A 20,775-nucleotide genomic window follows, 5' to 3' on the forward strand; every position below is an offset into this window, starting at 1 on the left:
CAGCTAATCTAAAATGAAGGTTTCAAGAGTACTCATCTAAAAAGACCATATAGATAGTTCTCGGTATAATCGATCTGATCAGCCAATTCGAACAAGTTCTTAAAACAATGAATAAGCCAATAAGTAAGGTCTCGTTTGTAGGCTCAACCGACAAATCGTCGTCATCACCAGCCAACCTAAAATGAAGATTGCCAGAGTACTCAATTTAAATGACTATGTAAATAGTTTTCGGTCCAATCGATGTGATTAGCCGATTCAATCTAGCTCTTAGATCAGTGAATAAATCACATGATGATTTATGCAAAACCTATTTTGTGAAGATTTTTTTTATATGTTGTCCACATGCCTTGTAATTTATCATGAATTTAAAGTTACACTTATGTAAAATTTGTTATTTCAGACATGTTTATAATATTTCAATTGTTACACGTGTAATTAAAAGTAAAGACAATTTTCTTACCTATTTCTTGTCATGTGTTAGTATATTAGTCAAATATACTATACCGACTCTTATATGTCCATTAATTTTTACATAACTATTTATTTAAATCACTTAAATTTTAAGCATTATGTGTTTAGAGCTTAATAGTTTATAGTGTTTCATCCACCAAGTCCCCAAGAAGACTTTAACATCCCAAAGTAAGCACCATAGAAACACATGGGTAATAAAATAGTGGACTCGTCAATCATCATTTTCGGCGCCCGCCTATTCTCTCTCACAAAATCTTAATATTGCTTAAAAGATATATATGTACGTGCATAAGTTAAACGACATGATTATTATGTTTTTATATTCAATTGACGTAAAAAAAATAAATTTTATTACTATTGAATGATATTTTAATATTATTTGTAAGACTTTAGTTAATAAATAGCATGTAAAATTCATATTCATTTAAGTCATTTATTTTTAACCATTACCACCAGATTTTTTGATAATAAATTAATATTAAAACTTAATTATTATACTGTCAAATAAATAATAATTTTAATAAGCAGTAATAAAACTTTATACTATCGATTATTAGAACTTCTAATAATCGAAACCGAGCAGATACCGAAACCGACCGAAATGAAAAAAAAACAAAACCGAACAAAAAAAAACTCGAATCTGAACATGTACAAAACGTTTTTTTTAATGAACGAGAATGACGTGGGAAACATTTTAGTTATTTTACATTTTGCGTTTTTTATTTATATTTTGAATTATTATTTTTTTAATAGTTTTTTTTGAATATTTTTTTGAGGTGTTATTAAAACCCTTTGTATGTCAACCTTCACTTGGGTCAAGATGGATCAGTTTTTTCCATCTTGACCCATATCCATCCTGACTCCTCTATTTAAAATATGCATCCTGACCCCATATCCATCCTGACCTATACCCATCCTGACCTATCACCCAAATCCAACCCAACACATTCCCATTGCCACCTCTAATTAGATGTTTAGTAAAATTAAGAAAAAAAATGTCAACTAAAACACATGTTAGGAACAAAGCGACACAACGTAAAACAAACACACATTTTTGCACACACAATTATCACGGAGGAAACCGAAAATAATAAATGATAAACGACATAAGAGTTTTACGTGGTTCGGTCTTAGTGAAGAACCTGCATTATTCGGGTGTAAAGATTACAAATATAATAAAAATATAAACTGACTAGAATTAGGGTTTTAGCTTAACCATCAAAAAATCATAAATACGAGTCTAATTAACTTAATAATAATCATGTCCAAGAGCTTCTCCATGTGAACTAAAATAAGCTAATGCCCAAATGCTGTATCAATCCTAACCATACAAAATATTGAGATATTTAAGTCAAAAATCGGTAGCAAACGTTTCACAATTCAAAATGACAATATCTTATATGAGTTGTATCGCAATAGCATTCACAATCTCACATCAATTTGCCATCATCACGTTTCATTCGTTTTTCATTCACTTCAAATAGTCATCTCATGTCAAATCGCCTAACTTTCATTCCCATCAAGTATTTCTTTCTTCTTGGTTAGGTTTATAGATATATACACAATGATCAAATATAAAGTGAAATTGTAGATAAATATGAAGTTACAAATGGCTTTAAAGAGCAAAAAAGAATAAAGATGCAATTTTTTTTCTTTTGAATTATTAATTTAAGTTTTGTTTTATCCCCCCTTTTAAACATGGATTAAATTTTATACATTTTATTAGTTGTTTTTAAATTAAATTATACCACAAAATAAAAAACATCGTCTTTTGTTTAGTACATACGACCATACAACCCTTTTTAGAGGTTGATACCTTATTAATCACGGTGCGTATAACATTATATCCGTGCGTCTAAATTGTTCAGTTCTGACATGTAAATGAGTTGTGCAATGACAGTGGTATGTCCAAACACAACAATGAGCATAGATGTAATTTAACAAATGCATATATTATCACCCTAAAATATATGTGTATCCTTCGTACTCAAAAACTTGTATCTTCCACACATTTGTAAAGTGTGCTCACAAAAAAAGAAATTATACACTCTCTCCTCCGACCCAATCCATCTTTGCCAAAGTCTTTTAACCACAAACACAAAGACAACATTGAGGTGAAAATCCTAACCGGATAACCAAACCGAAACCAACCCAATACCAAAACGGGTTATTAACCGGTATACTAGAAGCATGTTTGTAACTTGATAATAACTTAAAGTTAGGGACCAACTAGGAATTTTCACATAGAAACCAGTTAACCAGTAATAGGTTAATAACATTAGTGTTAATAATGTTAATTTAAATAGGTTAATAAGGTTAACCGATTATCAACCAAGCCTAACCATTTACAGACGGTTCGTGTTTTTCAACTAAAAACCGGTTAGGAACCGTAACCAATGATTGGCAATAACCACTTTTTACCAATAACCGAGTATATAGTAACCGATATTTCCACAACTGGTTAACCCACATTTGCAGCTCTACCAACACATACCAATAGTATTCAACTACAACCAAAAAAAAAGAAAAAATAAAAGAAAAAGAAAAACAACCACCACATTTATCCGGTAATTAGGATTACACATCTAGCTTTGACAGTATTTGGTATGAATGCCATGACGGTCGTGGATGTGATCAAAACAAAAGCGTTATTTCATGGCGTTAATAAGGCGGTTGTAGACCATCAAAATAATTGAGAATACTGAAAATGAAATAACGCTTTTGTTTTGATCACATCCACGACGTGAGCTAGATGTGAACTTCACGTTATGCATAGTAAATGAGCTTTCTAAATATCCAACATCAACTTGATGTAAGCTTTAGTACTTGTGGTGCCATAAGGTTCTTGAGTAATAAAGCATGTGTGTTTGTCATAAAATAAGACAAAACTATATGACCTGAGTTAATGGTAGAGTCAACACACAAGTAAGGTCATCAATGCATGCGGCAGCAGACGATCGCAATTGATGTTGGAATTAGATGGCGTGGGCCAAAGGCGGTTATGAACTTATGGTTGTTGGGATAGTGTTCACATATGTATTCAACCTCCTAAAGCATTCTATTAAAAACCGATGCTTACTGCAGTATAATAATATTTAGAACCATATCCAACACATCAATGATTTTTAATTAAAAGCACAATAAGTTGTAAGCTATCAACCTAACATGTAAACGAGTCAAAATTGTAACCTATGAAATCTAGCTTACTACTAGACATTGTTCTAATTCTTTATACATGTCCACACAAAGTCACAAACACAACCATACCGAGTGATCCATTTGCAATCATCATGCATAGGAGGCGATTAAAAACATAAAGATGAAATATAAAAAATGTAAGAGGATGTTAAGTCTTATCTAATTCATTTCAAAAGAGTGAGCATGTTACAAAATAATATGTATCTACATACAGATGTGAAGAAAATGGCGGCAAATCCATCCAATAATCGGGGCAACTGTAACACGCAATCTGCTCTCTTAATCGTGCAGCTGAAATTCATAAAAACATAATTGTCAACAAAGTAAAACACTAAAACAAACGTAAATCATAGCCATAGTTGTTTATTCTAACCTAAGTGGTTGGTGTCGGCAAAGTATTAACATACTGATATTAAATGTAAAGCTTTCTGGATAACAGTGGACACACCTAGCGGGATGTTTTGTGTCGTTTAGGGGGTCTCATTGCTTCTTTCCTTGAGTCTGCTGAAGCTTTTATATCTGCATAGGGCTGCAAGAATTTTGAAACAAACTGAAGTTATTACAATATAGATCTGAAGTATGGTAAAAAAACCGACAATCAAGGTTTGTTTTCATTCTTTTAATTCATAATTTTAATATCACATGTTATAACTGTAGACAGACCTTGTGATTTGCTAAGTTATATTTCTGAAATCGACTTTGACACACATCAGCTTTGTTGGTCAACAAGCCAAACGGGTTGGAACAAATTTTCCCACCAATACTTTCTTTTTCCTTAATTGAATCTCATAAACACTTAACGTATCAATTATGATTGCAAGAACTAGACCGATTTAATAAAATCAAGTTTTTTAATAAAACAATTTAAGATATTTTGGGCACTTTGAGCATCTTTTGATTCATTTTAACCCCATTTGTGGCTACGTTTTTACACTTTACTCATTTGACCCGTTGCAGTCTTGAAGAAAAAATATAACCTAAATTATCTACATAGTGTCCATAGTTCAAATTAGTTTTGCTTTATATGTATAATAATGTCAGCATTGAACAATAATATCACAGATTAATAAAGAAACTAAGCAGTCATAGAAAATATGAATATATATATAAGCACGTCTGTACCTCTACATATTTTCTTTGAAGCTCTAAAAGCTCTTGGCAATATGCAAGACACTCAGCTTGGTACACAGCTGCCAAATCTTTTATCAAAGCTTTCCTTTTGATGATACCGATTGCTTCAAAATTATTCAACAACGAAAAAAAGTATTATAATTTGTCAAATAAAGTGGCAAGAACTCACGGTCCAAAGATTGGTTAAACATTTAACAGATCATCAAAAGTCCCATAGACAACATTTGTAACATACAGCTAGGCCTATCATATTTATCCACAACCTGATACCCTACCCGAGAAATTGCTAACCCAACCCGAAAGTAATTGTATAGTTGTATCCATGGAACACGAACACGAACCGTTCTAATGCGGTTTGGTTACTGGTTACTCCTTTCTGAGTTTTGGGTAAACTCGAAAAACCCGTTTTTGCATTTTATACCCCAATAATACTATTACGCTTTATAATTAATTCTCTAGAATACATCATTCATTCGTTTAGTATTCCATCGATTTCAAGTTCTATGGCTATTCTACTTCTAAGATTTGCTTTTCTTCCTTTTTCTAATAGAGCGTCGGAAATGAACGCAGAAACGAAGACTCAGGCGTGAATACTAAAACGTTTATGTTTTGACGTTTTGTTAAATCATTGGACTTGTTTATGGATTGTGTTTTTGTATTATGTTGTGGTTTATTATGTGGTTACTTATGAGTGAGATGATAATGTTGCTTTAATTTTAGCATTTTATTTATATATCTTTTTAGGTCAAATACTCGAAACCCAATTAACCCGACCCGAATAACCCGAACCCAAAAACCCAAAGACAGATTAGGGTCGGGTTCCGTTCTAGATATAAAATTCTCAAACCTGAAGAACCCGACCCAAGAAACCCGATAAGAACAACACAGAGCATATGCAAACATTAATACCAACTTATGTTGAAAGTGAAAACCCTAGTGGGCGTGTTTTTCCCTAAACTTCAATTACTGGATGAATCATCAATCGAATAAATCACAGTGTAGAATATAGAGTGTAAAATAATATCCCCAATTTTAAATAAAAAAAAAACCTAATAAAAATAATAAAGAAAACATTAGAGGGCTTACTCCGGCTGGGATCAAAACGACGAGGAGGAAGGTCGTTTGGTGGTGGTGCAGACGGTGGTTCTGTGGGTGGCGGTGGTGGAAGAGTGACGTCAGCAGGAGGCGGAGAAGAAGGGTGGTTGTCCGGTAAGTCAGTCATCTCATCTATCTGGGTAATACAAACTACTTACCATCGGCAACTGTTTGTTAATAATAATATTTCTCCGGCGTAAAGTAATTTACCCTCTGTTTTGTTTGGCCTCGACCGGGTTTACCTGGTTTCCCTCCCTACCCTTTTCTTTTCTTTTCTTTATTTTTAACTTTTATTTTTATTTTTAATCGGACAACAAATATAGAATGGTCCAGGTATCCCGTATGAGAGGATAAAGAAGAGATTTGGTGTTCCACATGACCCGTGTTAAATTCATGTCCCTTAACATTTAGTTTTAGAGCCACCAGGGCACTGATGGGAGACTAGACGAGTAGGTGATTTTTACTTGTTGGATCCTTGAACTGAATGAGCTTTATCTCACCGCACTGTCATGTCTTCGAGCGAGTTTTCACCGGAGTTGGCCTTAGGTGATGGTTTTTCCATAATAAAAACGAGTGTATCCCGATGTGGTAATTTAGCCAGTAGTACATTTGGAGGATTTGTTGGTTGTTCAAAAAAATGGTAAAAGGTCACTGCCAGTTGGTCTAACTCAACCGTACGGAGCCCTTAAGCGCCTCCGAGTTATCTCCAGTTCTGGGGAAAACTCACTCGTCCGAAGGGCCACTAGTGGTAAAGCCCAAACACCCTCGGGATTGAACCGGAGATCACAAAGATCCTGATTTTCCTTTATCGAGTCACTCATACATTTCTCAAAGTGTTATCTATGGAGGATCAAAGTCTCAATTGAAAAACTCATGCTTTCTGAAGAAACGTGGATCGACTCACTGGTAGACGATCTACTTTCCTCGGGTGTGATTATGCTATTTCACCGATGGTTTCTCTTGGATCTGGGTTCTTCCACCTACAAAATGAACAGCACCGTAAACTTACCCCTCAGAAAGGGACAGAGGGGTCCTCTTTGGGGTAACCCTCCGGTGTGAGAATAAGTATTTGTGGGAGAAGATAATAATATGTGAGAGTAAGGAATTTGGAGTGTATTGCTTAATAGCTGAATACTCTGTAATTGGATGTTATCAGATGTGACTGTATGTAACTGAATGATTGAGTGTCTTTTCCTTGTGGAGTTGATGTGGTATTTATAGTGCTAGGGTTTCCACTGATTGAGGCTTAGACCTAATCAGGGCCTTGCTGGCCTCCTCCAATTGCTTTGCGCCACGTGTCCTTGGGGACACCTGGTGCTTTTTCATTGGTTATAATCACGTGGTAGCACATGGTTTATGCTGAGTTGTCCACCTTTCATTGGCAGCTGTCGACATCAGCATATTCTTATTCCTTAAAAAGATACCTTCTGGAAGGTTGTCTGACGTGCACAATCAAGGTTGCCCTAATCCTGATTTGGATAAGGACGAGGTTGATTATGTGCATGTGTGATATGCGCCAATCCTGAGGATGCGCGAGGTCTTCTCTTTATTCTCACGCGCAGATGTTTCATGCGCAGATGTGATATGCACGAGCATGTGATATGCGCCGCGCGCTGATGCGCCACGCGCATATGTGATATGCGTGAGCATATGTGATGCGTGAGCATATGTGTGCCTGGGCATATGATGCCTGAGCATGTGTGGTGCCTGGGCATATGATGCCTGAGCATGTGTGGTGCCTGGGCATATGAAGCCTGAGCATGTGTGATATGCGCCATGGGCATAGGTTTTGGCTTTGTGCCTTCGTAATGTCTTGATTTCAAGACTCTTGTCTATATTTTGTGGGTTGACCCGCCTTGCTCGGTGTTGAGGCGGGTACATACCTCTTCAAGCCCCCCCAGTCTAATGTGTGTCTTGTCTCGCGCGAGCGAGGCAAGATAGATATTAGACTTAACAGTTTGTTCTTTCAGTAGTGGTTTGTCTTTTTCTTCTTATTGTTCATCGTTGCGCGAAATTCTATCCTTTTGGTTGCAAACGAATCGTCCCTGTACGTGGTTGGTTGTTGCTGACGTGGGCCAGTGATGGAGACGTGTCAGACCTTTCGTGTGCTCGAGGTGCTACAGTTGCCTTTCGTGTCCCCTCACATGCTGTCAGGGACACGTGTCGCGCTCGCGTTGGTCCGTTCCTGCGAGTGGTGGCTCGTGAATTCTGGCAACAGCTGTAGAGTTTCTTTTCGTGTCCCCTCTCACAGTGTCAGGGACACGTGTCGCGCTCGCGTTGGCTTACACCTGCGAGTGGGGGCGCGTGAAGTTCGATCAGCACCAATATTTCTCTCTCCTGGGCCTATAAAAGCCAGCCCTTAGAGTTTTTTATCCTTCATCTTGTTGTTTATTATTCAGAGCTCTTTTCTTTCTTTCCTTGTATTCCGATTACCTTTGTTCTGCTTCCAGCTATCTGTTCTTCAGAAGTTTCCCCTGTTCGATTTTACAGTTGTATGTCTGATAGTTCAGACAACACAATCTCCCCCATCCATTGCCGTGTGAAATCGTTAGTGATGTCTACATTGAAGAAGACCGGCAAGGGGAAGAAGGCTGCTGAGGCCTCATCGGAGGAGGTAGGGAGGACCAAGGCCGTGAAGAGGTGGAATGAAATCCCCTGCAAACTGAGGCAGGCCGATCTTGACAGCCTTATCGCCTCTCAGGGTTTTCCCCCTCTGTTTGGCTGCATGTTGCCTGGGGCCGGGCAAACGGCGGCGGACCCGCCTACCGGCTATATATCATTGTATTGCCATTTTTTCACCCACTGCAACCTTCGTCTCCCGATGACAAGGTTTGTGGGTGCGCTGCTTAGGTTATATGGGATTCATATATCCCAAGTCCATCCGTTTGGACTTGTGCGCATGACTCATTTTGAGTTCATGTGCAAATCTCAGCGCGAGGAGCCCACCCCTCGGCGCTTTCAGTTTTTTTACAAGCCCAAGATCCAAGACTCTTGGTTCTCTTTTATTCCTCGCAGTCAGAAGGTGAAGTGCTCCACTGTTTCATTCAAGAGCCTTCATGACTGGTCTGAGAGGTTTTTTTACATCAGGGCTGGTGTGATCCCCATCCGCATGACCATGCGCGAGATCTCTTCTGCGCCTGCGGATGTGGGTGTCCTCAAGAACCCAACTGGCGCCTGGGTTAATAAGTTGACCGCTGAACCATCCCCCGCCAAGAACATTTGTGAGGAGGCGCTGGTGGGGGTTGGTATGAGCAGGCGGTGGGCGGACAGCGCGACTGAGCCCGTTATCCAAGTTGACGGCTTGTGTAAGTTAATCTCATTGCTTTACTTCTGCGCGAATATAATTCGTTTTGCTGATATAATTTGACTTTGTTTTGTGCAGTCACCAAGGAGTATATCCACGCCGCCTATGATGAGCATATGGAGGGTGGCTCCGTCGCGCTCGGCGCTGGGGAGGTTGGCATCCCCGATCGCTTTGATGACATGTTCATCCCTGTTGATCTGGGATTTGTCTTTGACAGCGACGCGCCTGGTAAGCCTTTGTACTTATGCATTTTCTTTTATAATACCAAATTTTGCTAACACTTCTGTTGCGTGTATTGTAGATGCGCTCGAAAACTACGAGCTGGAGCTCGCGAAAGAGGAGGAGGAGGAGGCGCCCCAACTAAAGCGTAAAGCTAAGGGGAAAACTGGCGCAGGGGCCAGTAAGAGACAGAAGAAAGATGTTGCCCCTGTTGTTCAGGATCCTCCTACTCAGGCGGGGGGATTTGAGAAAACCCAGGAGTTTCCCTCCAAGTTTCCCGTCTTCCCTGCCTCAAAAAGTGGGCAGACCTCCTGTCCACACGAGGTATGGTGCGACTACCTCCTCCCTTCGCGCTACGGAAAAGGGAAGTGGTGTTGCGCCTTCGACAGGTATACTTTGCTTACCCTTTGCTTATCTTTCATGGTTCTATGAGCGCGATTCCATTGAATGTTTGCTCTCTCAAATGCTTGTAGAGCCGGCGACAGCGCCACAAGATGTCGAGGCTGCGCCGGAGGTCGCTTCGAAGTCCCCTGTTTTACCCTCGAAAAAGGGTAGAATGGACTTCATGGCGATGTTTGCCTCGCGAACGGAGTTGCGCCAAGGTACGTATTGTGCTTATATTTTCTGACTTTTTCCTTTTAGATCAAGTCATGAACCATTTCTTTTTGTTGACTTTTTCATAGGAGTCGTAGCTGGCGTACAAGCTGCTGGCGGCACTCCTGGCGCCGGTGCCAGCGCCGCTGGTTCGGCTCCTGCTCCTGCTAGTGCTGAATCTCCCCTCATTGGGATTACTAAGGAGCAGGAGGCCGTTTTGCGCGCCGACTTGGCTGCGTCGAGACCTCCCTCACCTCCTCCTGCGCACAGCCCTCCTCGCGAGACCGATTTTGGCTCTAGGTCGCAGGAGAAAAGGCCTGTTTCCGAGGAGGATGAGGAGTTTGAAGTTGAAGACTCCGACCGCGGTCGCTTTAGTCCTGCAGCGCCACGAGGCTTCGCGGCGGAGCCTTCTCGTGGGGCTGGCGCTGACTTTTCTGCTTCATCCCCGCAGGTATAGGTTCTTGTTTTTTTTTGCTCCGCTGCGCGGACTTCCATCTTAATGTTTTGATGACTTAGATAATTACTTTGTTTCTGCAGGAAGCCGATCAAATTTACCGCCCGAGATGGAATATTACTGAAGACAACACATTTCAGTCCATGGGTGTGTGTGCGGAATTCTGGGCTCATGTTGTGCCTCCATCTGAAAGGAGGTTCCAGGAGGACCGCGCTCGCGACGACTTGCTCAACGATCATATGTTTGCTGGGTCAGCCTTCTTTGCTGCCTCCCAAGAGCTTCGCTATGATTACGTAAAAGTACGTGATGCTCTTGCGGAAGCCAAGCAAGAGGCTAAGGTGTCTGCTTGGCATCTTTCTGATGCTCGAGAGAGAGCTGAGAAGCTCCAAGCAGAGCTCAGTGAGAACAGAGCAAGTGCCAACAGCGCCTTCGTGAAGCGCGGGCATGAGCTTCAGGCTGCGCGGGAGAAGCTATAAGCGGCGGAGGCGGACGCAGCCAAGTACGCGCGCAGAGCGCGCGACTTGGAGCTGGAGGCGGTGGCGCGTGACCAAGCTCTTGTCCAGTCTATAACTGAAAAATCATCACTGGAGAGCGAGGTTGCGCGCCTGAAGAAGGAGCTGGCGGCCGCGCAGGCCGAGAAGGATGAAGCCTTGGCGATGGCAGCGTCTAGCCAGGAAGCATTTGATTCTGCGCGGGCGGAAAAGGAAGAAGCCTTGGCGGCAGCAGCGTCCGACAAAGAGGAGCTAAAACAGACTAAGGAAACTGTTGAGTTGTTAAACTCTCAGATTCCTGCCCTCGAGACGACTGTTTCTTCTCTCGCGCAGGATCGCCAATGGCTAGTCTCACAGGGCATGACTCGTTGCGCTTATGCGATGAAATACTCAGACGAGTTCCAGGCCCTTGTGATGGATTGCAACGCTGCCGCGCGCTTGGTGGGTCGAGCTGAAGGGTTTAAGGATGGCTATGAATATGGGATGCTGAAGAAGAACCCATCCGAATACCCTTATCAGAGCGACGTTGCCTGCGCGGACATGGCCGCGATGGGGGAGAAGTATTTGAATACTCCCATTCTCATCCTTGGGCAGGTACTTTAACTTTAATGAGATTACTTTGATTTATTTTCCAAGTATTTTTGTACTCATATTTTTGCTTATGATTTGCAGATATCCGCGCTTGCTGACCAGCCCGACCTCGGCGCGCTAAAGAAATTACTTGACGAGTGCGAAGGGGCTGGTGGCGGCGATGATGGCGCGGGGAATACTGCTCCTGCAAGCGGCTCTGGCGTGGCCAAAGGATCCGCTCCTGACACTACTGTGATAGAAGACTCCATTCAAGATGAACAACTTGACTATGGTCAGTTTGGAGATGACGAGGAGCAGGCTGCGCCAGATGCTGAGAGCGGTGATGAGGATGATGAAGAGGCTGATGTCAACGTGGAGACTTGAGAAGCCCTTCATGTTTTTTATTTTTATTTGTAGTTTGTATCTCATCTTGTAAACTTGTAAATTTCAACGCTTTGGAATGAAATGTTGTTTTTCCCTTATTCGCATCTTGCGCATTTCCCATTCATCTCTTTATATTGAATGCTTGCTTGTTGAATTTAAGATATGCTTGCACGTTGAAATAAGAACAAGGTTGTAAGGAAATTATTATACTTAATCCTTGTCATATTGTAAGTGATTTTGCCATATCTTGATTATGTTGACACGTGTCTTGGCGTTTCCATTATTCCTCTTTTGCGCGACGTTATCGCGCATTATGGAATTATGAGTTTTTTTAGCCTTTACGTATCAATGTGTTACTCAGATATCCATTACAATTTTATGCGCGACCTCGACCTGAGACCTTAACAACTATGTTTTGGCATTTGCTTTGCCTTAGTTGTGTTTAGGTATTTTATGGTCAGGCTGCGCGGCATGTAGGATGGATGTTGTGAGTTATTTGAGCTAAGGCTCACATTATTGGGCTAAGGCCCTGAGCTAAGGCTCATAATTTTGGGCTAAGGCCCTGACGTTTTAGAGTTAAGACTCGTTAACGCGTTTGCGCATGTATGTTTTACTTCGTTTTATTTTGTTTTGATGTCAATACAATGTTGTCATATTGCTCAAAATTAATAAAGGGAAGTGTGAAACATGTATGCAAAGGGTAATAGAATCCACGATAAGTGAAGATAGCGCGTATCATTATTCATAATGGCTTAAAAAGCCTTGATTACAAAGTTGACATTTTTTACATGAAACATTTTCTAAGCTGTGCCGCGTTCCATGCGCGCGGGATCTTCTTTCCATTCAAATCTTTTAAGGCGTATGCGCCTTTTCCCAATTCTTCCAAGACTTGATAAGGTCCCTCCCAATTGGGGGACATTTTTCCCGGGGGTATCGCGCGGCTAGCTTCATTGTTTCGAAGGACAAAATCATTTTTCTTGAAGTGGCACTCTTTCACGCGCTGGTTGTAATATTTTTCCAGTTTTTTCTTGTATTTGGCTTCACTGATGATAGCCGCCTCTCTGCGCCCTTCAAGTAAGTTGAGATCCAACCTTCTTTCGCGCTCGTTATCAATCTTGCTTATCATGAGCACTCTATGGGATGGGCATCCAATCTGCTGGGATCATTGCCTCTGTTCCATAGGTTAGGCTGAACGGGGATTCGCCATTGCTAGTTTTGCTTAATGTCCTATGTGCCCACAAGACATTAGGTAGCTCTTCGACCCAAGAATGGGATTCTCCCTCTAACCTTCTCTTCAGCCCATTCAGCAAGCTTTGGTTAGCGCGTTCCACTTGGCCATTCCCCTGAGGGTGATAAACTGAAGTGAAAATTTGGTTGATGCGCAATTCCTTGAGCCAGCTGGATATCTTCTTGTCAGTGAATTGCTTGCCATTATCGCTCACAATTTCCATGGGCAAGCCAAAACGGCATATGATGTGGCTCCATATAAACTGCTTCATCGCTTCGGCTGTGATTTTTGCTAGTGGCTTGGCTTCAACCCATTTTGTGAAATAGTCTACTGCCACTACCAAAAATTTTACCCGCCCTTGCGCTTGCGGAAGGGGACCCACAATGTCGATTGCCCATTTGTGGAAAGGCCATGCAGAGGTCACTGGAATCAAGTTGTTCTTTGGCCGCATGGTGTTTGGCGCATAGCTCTGACATGCTTTGCATTTTTGGATCTCTTTTAGAGCGTCCAAGTACATGCCTGGCCAATAGTAACCTGCGCTCATTGCCTTGGCAACCACCATGCGCGGGCCAGCATGTATTCCACAGATTCCTTCGTGTATCTCTCTGATCACATAACTTGCTTCCTCAGCATCTAGGCATTTCATGAGCGGCCCAAGATAAGAGCGTCGATATAATGTGCCATCAAGGAGTTCATAGTTCTGCGACTTGTGTCTTATCTTCCTCGCCTGTGCGCGATCATCTGGTACCTTTCCCTCCTTCAAGAATTCCATTATTGGAGTTATCCATGATGAAGGGGTTGTATGAGTTACAAGAACAGACTTCGCTACCACCGACGGGTTGCTCATTACTTCTACCCTGACATCTTTGCCAAAATGATCAAAACTGGTTGATGCCATCTTACTCAGCGCGTCTGCAGATTTGTTTTCACTGCGCGGAATATGAATGATTCTGAAGCAGTCAAATTGCTCGATGAGCTTTTTCGCCTGCTCTAGATATAGAGGCATGGTGTTCTCCTTGGCATCATAAAGGCCATTGACCTGTGCTGCTACCAGGTATGAATCAACATGGGCCTCTAGCTTTTTAACTCCGAATTTGTGCGCGATGCGCAGCCCAGCCAGCAGGGCTTCATACTCAGCCTCATTGTTGGTGCTTTTGAAGTCCAACCTGATGGCGTATGTATATTCATGATTCTCTGGATCCACCAGTTTTAGGCCTGCGCCGGACCCTTCGTTGTTTGAAGCTCCGTCAGTGAACAATCTCCACACATTTTCTTCATCATTGGCTCGCGGAGGGTCTACCTCGCGCTGAGCCTCTTCAATTTTTCCTTCAGGGACCTCGGCAATGAAATCAGCCAAGACTTGTCCCTTTATTGCTGGACGGGGCTTATAGGCGATCGTGTGCTCGCCTAATTCCAGCGCCCACTTTGTCAGCCTTCCCGAGAGCGCGGGGCGCCGCAAAACTTGTTGTATGTTGTAACCAGTCAGAACTTCAATGGGATGACCATTGAAATATCTATGAAGCTTGCGCGACGCGTGTGTTAGTGATAAAACTAACTTTTCCATGATGGAGTAGCGTGTCTCAGGATCTGTCAGCACCCGACTCACATAGTATATTGGCGTTTGGATTCCCTTGCGATCCACCAATAATACTGCGCCGATGGCGCGCTCTCCTGCTGATAGGTATAATGTCAAAGTTTCACCAGGAAGTGGAGCTGTGAGCGCGGGCAGATTTATCAAACATTCTTTTATCTCCCTGAATGCTTGCTCGGCCTCAGGAGTCCATTTGAATTGGCTTTTCTTTAAGCAATTCCTCAATGTGTTGACAAATGGGGTAGATTTGCTTGCATGGTTCGCTAGGAACCTGTTGATTGAAACCAATCTACCATTCAGCTTCTGGACCTCTTTCATGGTGGATGGCGAGGGCATGTCAAGGATGGCCTCCACCTTCTCAGGGTTCACCTTGAAACCATCCTTGGTGACCATTACACCTAGAAATTTTCCCTCTAGTACGCCGAAAGTGCATTTGCTCGGATTGAGCTTCATGTTAACTTCCTTTAGGCGCCCGAGGGTTTCTTCGATGTCTTTGAGCATTTGCTTTTCCTCCCTACTTTTGATCACCAAATCATCCACATAGACTTCTAGGTTTCTTCCAATTTGCTCGTTGAAAACAGCATCCATAAGTCTTTGGTAGGTGGCGCCCGCATTCTTCAAGCCAAAGGGCATTTTTGTGTAGCAAAAAACACCCTTGTCGGTTCTAAATGCGGTCTTGTCCTCGTCTTGTGGTGCCATTTGAATCTGGTGATAGCCCTTGTAGGCATCCAGGAAACATTTGAGTTTGAATGGCGCCACGGAGTCCACCTTTGCGTCGATGTTTGGGAGGGGGTAACAATCTTTTGGGCATGCTTTGTTGAGGTCTTTGAAGTCAATGCACATCCTCCACGACCCGTTACTTTTCTTTACCATCACAGGATTGGCTACCCATGTCTGGTATCGTATCGGGCGGATGATGTTTGCGCGCAATAGATCCTCAACTTGCTCATTCATGGCCCTCGCCTTCTCATCCCCCATGACTCTCTTCTTTTGAGCAATTGGCTCTACAGACTTGAACGTGTTGAGAGAATGTTGCGCCAGGTCTCGCGGAACCCCAGTCATATCAGAGTGTTGCCACGCGAAGACCGACATATATGCTGTGAGCAACCTTTTCATTCTCAACCTCGTGTCGTCTGATATCGTAGCGCCAATTGTGATTTTTTGCTCCGGGAATTTCGGGTTGAGAATCCATTCCTCTGGCGCGTTGTCTGCCATTGGAAGTTTCATTCTCCCTTCCCGCGGAGTACTTGTCACTGCACACAAATGATCTCTGTATACAAAAGTTACACCTGTTGGTGTTGGGAACCCCAATGCGCCGTGCGCTGGCGACGGTATGGCGTTGAATTGGGCAATCGTTTCCCTACCCAAGATCATATTGTGGCAAGAAGTGGTGGGCAAGACCAAGAAGTTGACAATTTCGGCTCGCTTGTGTTTCTCATCCCCCATAGTTAGCTCAAATTGTATTTGACCTAGGGGATGAATGATTTCATTTGAAACACCAGAGATTGGTGCATTCACAATTTCAAGCCTTGCTTGGTCTGCCGGATCCAGTTTTCTGAAACATTGCTCATACATGATGTCCGATTCGCTGCCAGTGTCCACCAGGACTTTTGACACTTCGTAATGAGCAATGTGTGTAGTGATGACAAGAGGACTGCTGATAGAAGGGCCTCCCCTGATTCTTGGGAAGATTACTTGTTGCTCGCGCCAATCTCCTTGGATTTGCGCGCTTCTCTTTCTTGATGTTTGCCCTTGCCTTCCTCCCTCGGCTACATAGATTCTTTTGTACTTTTTGCTGGCTGAGGCTCCTGATTGTTCATTTTCTGGTCTTGAGTTTTTCACCAGGTGAGCCAGCTTGCCTGATTTCACGTCCTTTTCAATTGCATCCTTCAAGTGGTGGCATGCATCAGTGTTGTGCCCTGTGGACTTGTGAAATTCACAGTACTTGCCACTGTCTGATGGTCCCTTGTAGTGTAGTGGCTTGGGGCTTTTGAATTGGACATTCTCAGTGCTTAACACCTGTGAAGGCGTTTTAGTGAGGGGAGTCCATATTCTTGGCAGAGGTCTGCTAGGATCCCTGCCGCCCTCCCTCTTGTCACCCTCCCCGCGATTACGAACGTCTTTTTGGGGCTGGGGTGAGCTTGGTTGCGCCTGCTTTTCTGTGGAAGAAAAACTGGTTGATTGCAACCTGGACCATACAGAGTTCTGTTTGCCCTTTTTTTCGTTTTTGCGCGGTGACTCAGCTTGATGCGCTCTTTCTCTTGCCCTATATTGGGCAATTTGTTTTTCATTTCCCGCGAAGACTCGCGATGCTTCCATTAGTTTGGCCCAAGTGGTTGGCATGCCATCTCTGCTCACAAGAGCTCGTCGGAGTTGATCACTGCGCGCGCCTTGTATAAAGGCCACGCGCAATAGTTGCTCAGTGATACCTCCGATTGCCAGAGACTCCTGATTGAAACGAGTGATGTAGTCTTCAATCGTTTCATCATTCCTGCGTACGCAGTGCATGATGTCATCAGGGTCGCGCGTGTGTCTGCGCTGTTGTACGAAGTGAGCTTGGAACTTTTCCAATAGTTCCTCGAACCCATCGATTTGCCCAGTAGGCAAGCTTTCAAACCAGACACGCCCCGCGCCCGTGAGGCAGCGAGCAAACATGTGACACCATGTTGGCATCGTCCAGCTTTCTAGGTTTCCAGTGTTGTAAAACCCTTGTAAGAAATCGTCTGGATCTGTTGTGCCGTCATATTTACCCAAACCACTTGGCATCTTGGTCTTATGCTGGATGGGGGCCTTCGCGATGCGCTCAGTGAACTTTGAATGTTTTACCAAGATGGCTGGCCTGTATGGTGTGGTTACATCCACTTGCCCTCTTACTGGTGGGCTGTATGGCGCGTGCAGATCCAGATCGTCTCTGGCTCCAGGCGCCATGTTCACGTGCGCGCGGGGCTGTGAGCCTCCTGCATGAGTATCTCGCGTCTTCCTCATGCTGTGCACTTCTTCATCACTAAACTCAGTGTGTGCATTGTGAATGGAATGACCATCTTCCGGCGCGCGCGCCCTTTTTGTTCCATGGACGTTTTGCTTGTCAAACGCTAGCCTTTGTGTTAAGTCGGCTGTCTTTTTGTGTTTGACCATCTCATTGTACTTGTCCATTAAACGTCGTTGCTCGTTTATGAGCCATTCTTTGGGGTCTTGTGTTTCATCTTCTGGACCCATTGGTCCTTTTTGTTTCGCGCCGGCAAGATTTTGTAACGTAAGATCGTCTGGAAGAGTTTCAGTCTGGCCATGAGGAGTTGTGATGAAAGGACGGTTACTGGTGGCGCGCGTAGAATCACGCGGCGCCCTCAGAAACTGTTGTCCCTCATTAACATCCTCACGTTCAATATCCTCCAGAACTTGATCAACTTTACGAACGCCAGAAACCATGGTGAAAATTGGTTTTTTATAGAGATCTGATGAGATCTTGTTGCCGTTGTCCCACGGATGGCGCCAATGAAGAAACGTGGATCGACTCACTGGTAGACGATCTACTTTCCTCGGGTGTGATTATGCTATTTCACCGATGGTTTCTCTTGGATCTGGGTTCTTCCACCTACAAAATGAACAGCACCGTAAACTTACCCCTCAGAAAGGGACAGAGGGGTCCTCTTTGGGGTAACCCTCCGGTGTGAGAATAAGTATTTGTGGGAGAAGATAATAATATGTGAGAGTAAGGAATTTGGAGTGTATTGCTTAATAGCTGAATACTCTGTAATTGGATGTTATCAGATGTGACTGTATGTAACTGAATGATTGAGTGTTTTTTCCTTGTGGAGTTGATGTGGTATTTATAGTGCTAGGGTTTCCACTGATTGGGGCTTAGACCGAATCAGGGCCTTGCTGGCCTCCTCCAATTGCTTTGCGCCACGTGTCCTTGGGGACACCTGGTGCTTTTTCATTGGTTATAATCACGTGGTAGCACATGGTTTATGCTGAGTTGTCCACCTTTCATTGGCAGCTGTCGACATCAGCATATTCTTATTCCTTAAAAAGATACCTTCTGGAAGGTTGTCTGACGTGCACAATCAAGGTTGCCCTAATCCTGATTTGGATAAGGACGAGGTTGATTATGTGCATGTGTGATATGCGCCAATCATGAGGATGCGCGAGGTCTTCTCTTTATTCTCACGCGCAGATGTTTCATGCGCAGATGTGATATGCACGAGCATGTGATATGCGCCGCGCGCTGATGCGCCACGCGCATATGTGATATGCGTGAGCATATGTGATGCGTGAGCATATGTGTGCCTGGGCATATGATGCCTGAGCATGTGTGGTGCCTGGGCATATGATGCCTGAGCATGTGTGGTGCCTGGGCATATGATGCCTGAGCATGTGTGATATGGGCCATGCGCATAGGTTTTGGCTTTGTGCCTTCGTAATGTCTTGATTTCAAGCCTCTTGTCTATATTTTGTGGGTTGACCCGCCTTGCTCGGTGTTGAGGCGGGTACATACCTCTTCACTTTCTATTACTACACCACATTAGAAAAACATTAGAAAAGATGAGATGTTTTAAGAAAATTTTAAAAGAGAAAACGTTTTAAGAAATTTTATTTGTGACTTTAAATTTTAAAAGAGAGAAAGGTGTGTAAATATAACAACAAAAATACCGGTATTAAATTACAAATATATATATATATATATAGATATATATAGAAAAGAGTTCAAATAAGAATAAGGAGTTTCCTAGGAATGATAAGAACCAACAAATTTTTGACATTTGCCACTACAAATGATGGTGAATGAACAATTTTAGAAAACTATGTCGGTTATTGGTAATTTTAAATCTCAACCATTGATTAACATGATCTAATGGCTAGGATTTATTCCTAGTCTCCCTAGGAAACTATTTGTTTTTAGGATAACCCTCCCCTATATATATATATTTATATATATATATATATATATATATGTTTTATTTGAGTCTCACTCATTTTATAAATTCAAATGTCTTAATCTGGTTCGAGTAGTCTTGATTGTTTTCATGCTTATTTGATTCTAACGGCATGTCGCTACTTTCGGGCGCATCCGATTCTACCGGTATTTCAGTTTATATCCAAGGCGCATTACATATTTTGAACTAGAAGATACGAGATTACTTCACTGGGGTTTTATTAACTAGATCTGCTGTTAGAGGGGCTTAAAAGGGCGAGTCAATAATTTAGACAAAACAATGAATTTTTGAAAGGTTTAGGATCCGATTTAATATTTTGACTTATTATAAGGAACTGACTATCCATGTAAACTACACCTTTTTTATTTTTGAATGGTGAATTTATTTGCTTTACTTTGTGTTTATGAAACTAGAATTCAAGATCTTCCAAACCCACCTAACTCATGATGTAAATTGCACCTTTTTAACATGATTTATACCAAAATCAATTTTTACAAAATAATTATAAATAGCACTAACACGTTTGAATGATCGATTACAATAATAATTCAATAAAAAGGAAAATTTGAATGTCCAACGAATTCTCTAAACGGGTTATTGGCTAAATTTACCACATTGGGATGCACTTGTCTTTCGATCTAAACCCTCACCTAAGGCCAACGCCCGTGAACACTTACCCGGAGGATAAAACCCGCTCAGTTCAAAGATCCAACTAGTATAAGTCACATACACATCTAGTCTCTCGTCATCATCGTAATTCATTAATATGATTTTATTTTCGTTTTAAAAGTAATTATTTTGATATACTCCTCACACAGTTAAATCATTGTACGACCAGCTTTGAGCTTTGGGACCTTCATTCATCAATCACCACAATCACTTTGATTCATTCAAGATCAAATCAATGTACGCCATTCCAATCACATTTTCTCTTTCACTTTCATTTCCTAACTTACGTTCAAATACAAGTCCGATTCGAATATTATTTACGATCTGATTCTTGATTCTGAACTTAACAGTTTGCTTGTTTCATAATTTCATCACAAATATTTGGGTATTTACTCTGATTCTTGTTTGTTTGTTTGTTTGTTTAATATATTAGGAAGTGAAG

General features: G+C 42.2%; 1 protein-coding gene across 1 annotated transcript; it reads right to left on the reverse strand.

The window, feature by feature from the left end:
- Positions 1 to 3,795: 3,795 nt before the first annotated feature.
- Positions 3,796 to 6,088, reverse strand: LOC143593971 (uncharacterized). Its single transcript, XM_077073414.1, has 4 exons — positions 5,887 to 6,088; positions 4,792 to 4,904; positions 4,118 to 4,198; positions 3,796 to 3,960 (listed from the first exon to the last, which is right to left on the reverse strand). Exons 1-3 carry the CDS (start codon positions 6,020 to 6,022, stop codon positions 4,118 to 4,120), a joined length of 330 nt encoding a protein of 109 aa, XP_076929529.1. The 5' UTR covers positions 6,023 to 6,088; the 3' UTR covers positions 3,796 to 3,960.
- Between the last annotated feature and the right edge of the window lie 14,687 nt (positions 6,089 to 20,775).

This window comes from Bidens hawaiensis, unplaced genomic scaffold (assembly GCF_021521415.1).
Source record: "Bidens hawaiensis isolate Kalapana, Puna unplaced genomic scaffold, B.hawaiensis_p1.1 tig00042954_1, whole genome shotgun sequence".
NCBI lineage: Eukaryota > Viridiplantae > Streptophyta > Magnoliopsida > Asterales > Asteraceae > Bidens > Bidens hawaiensis.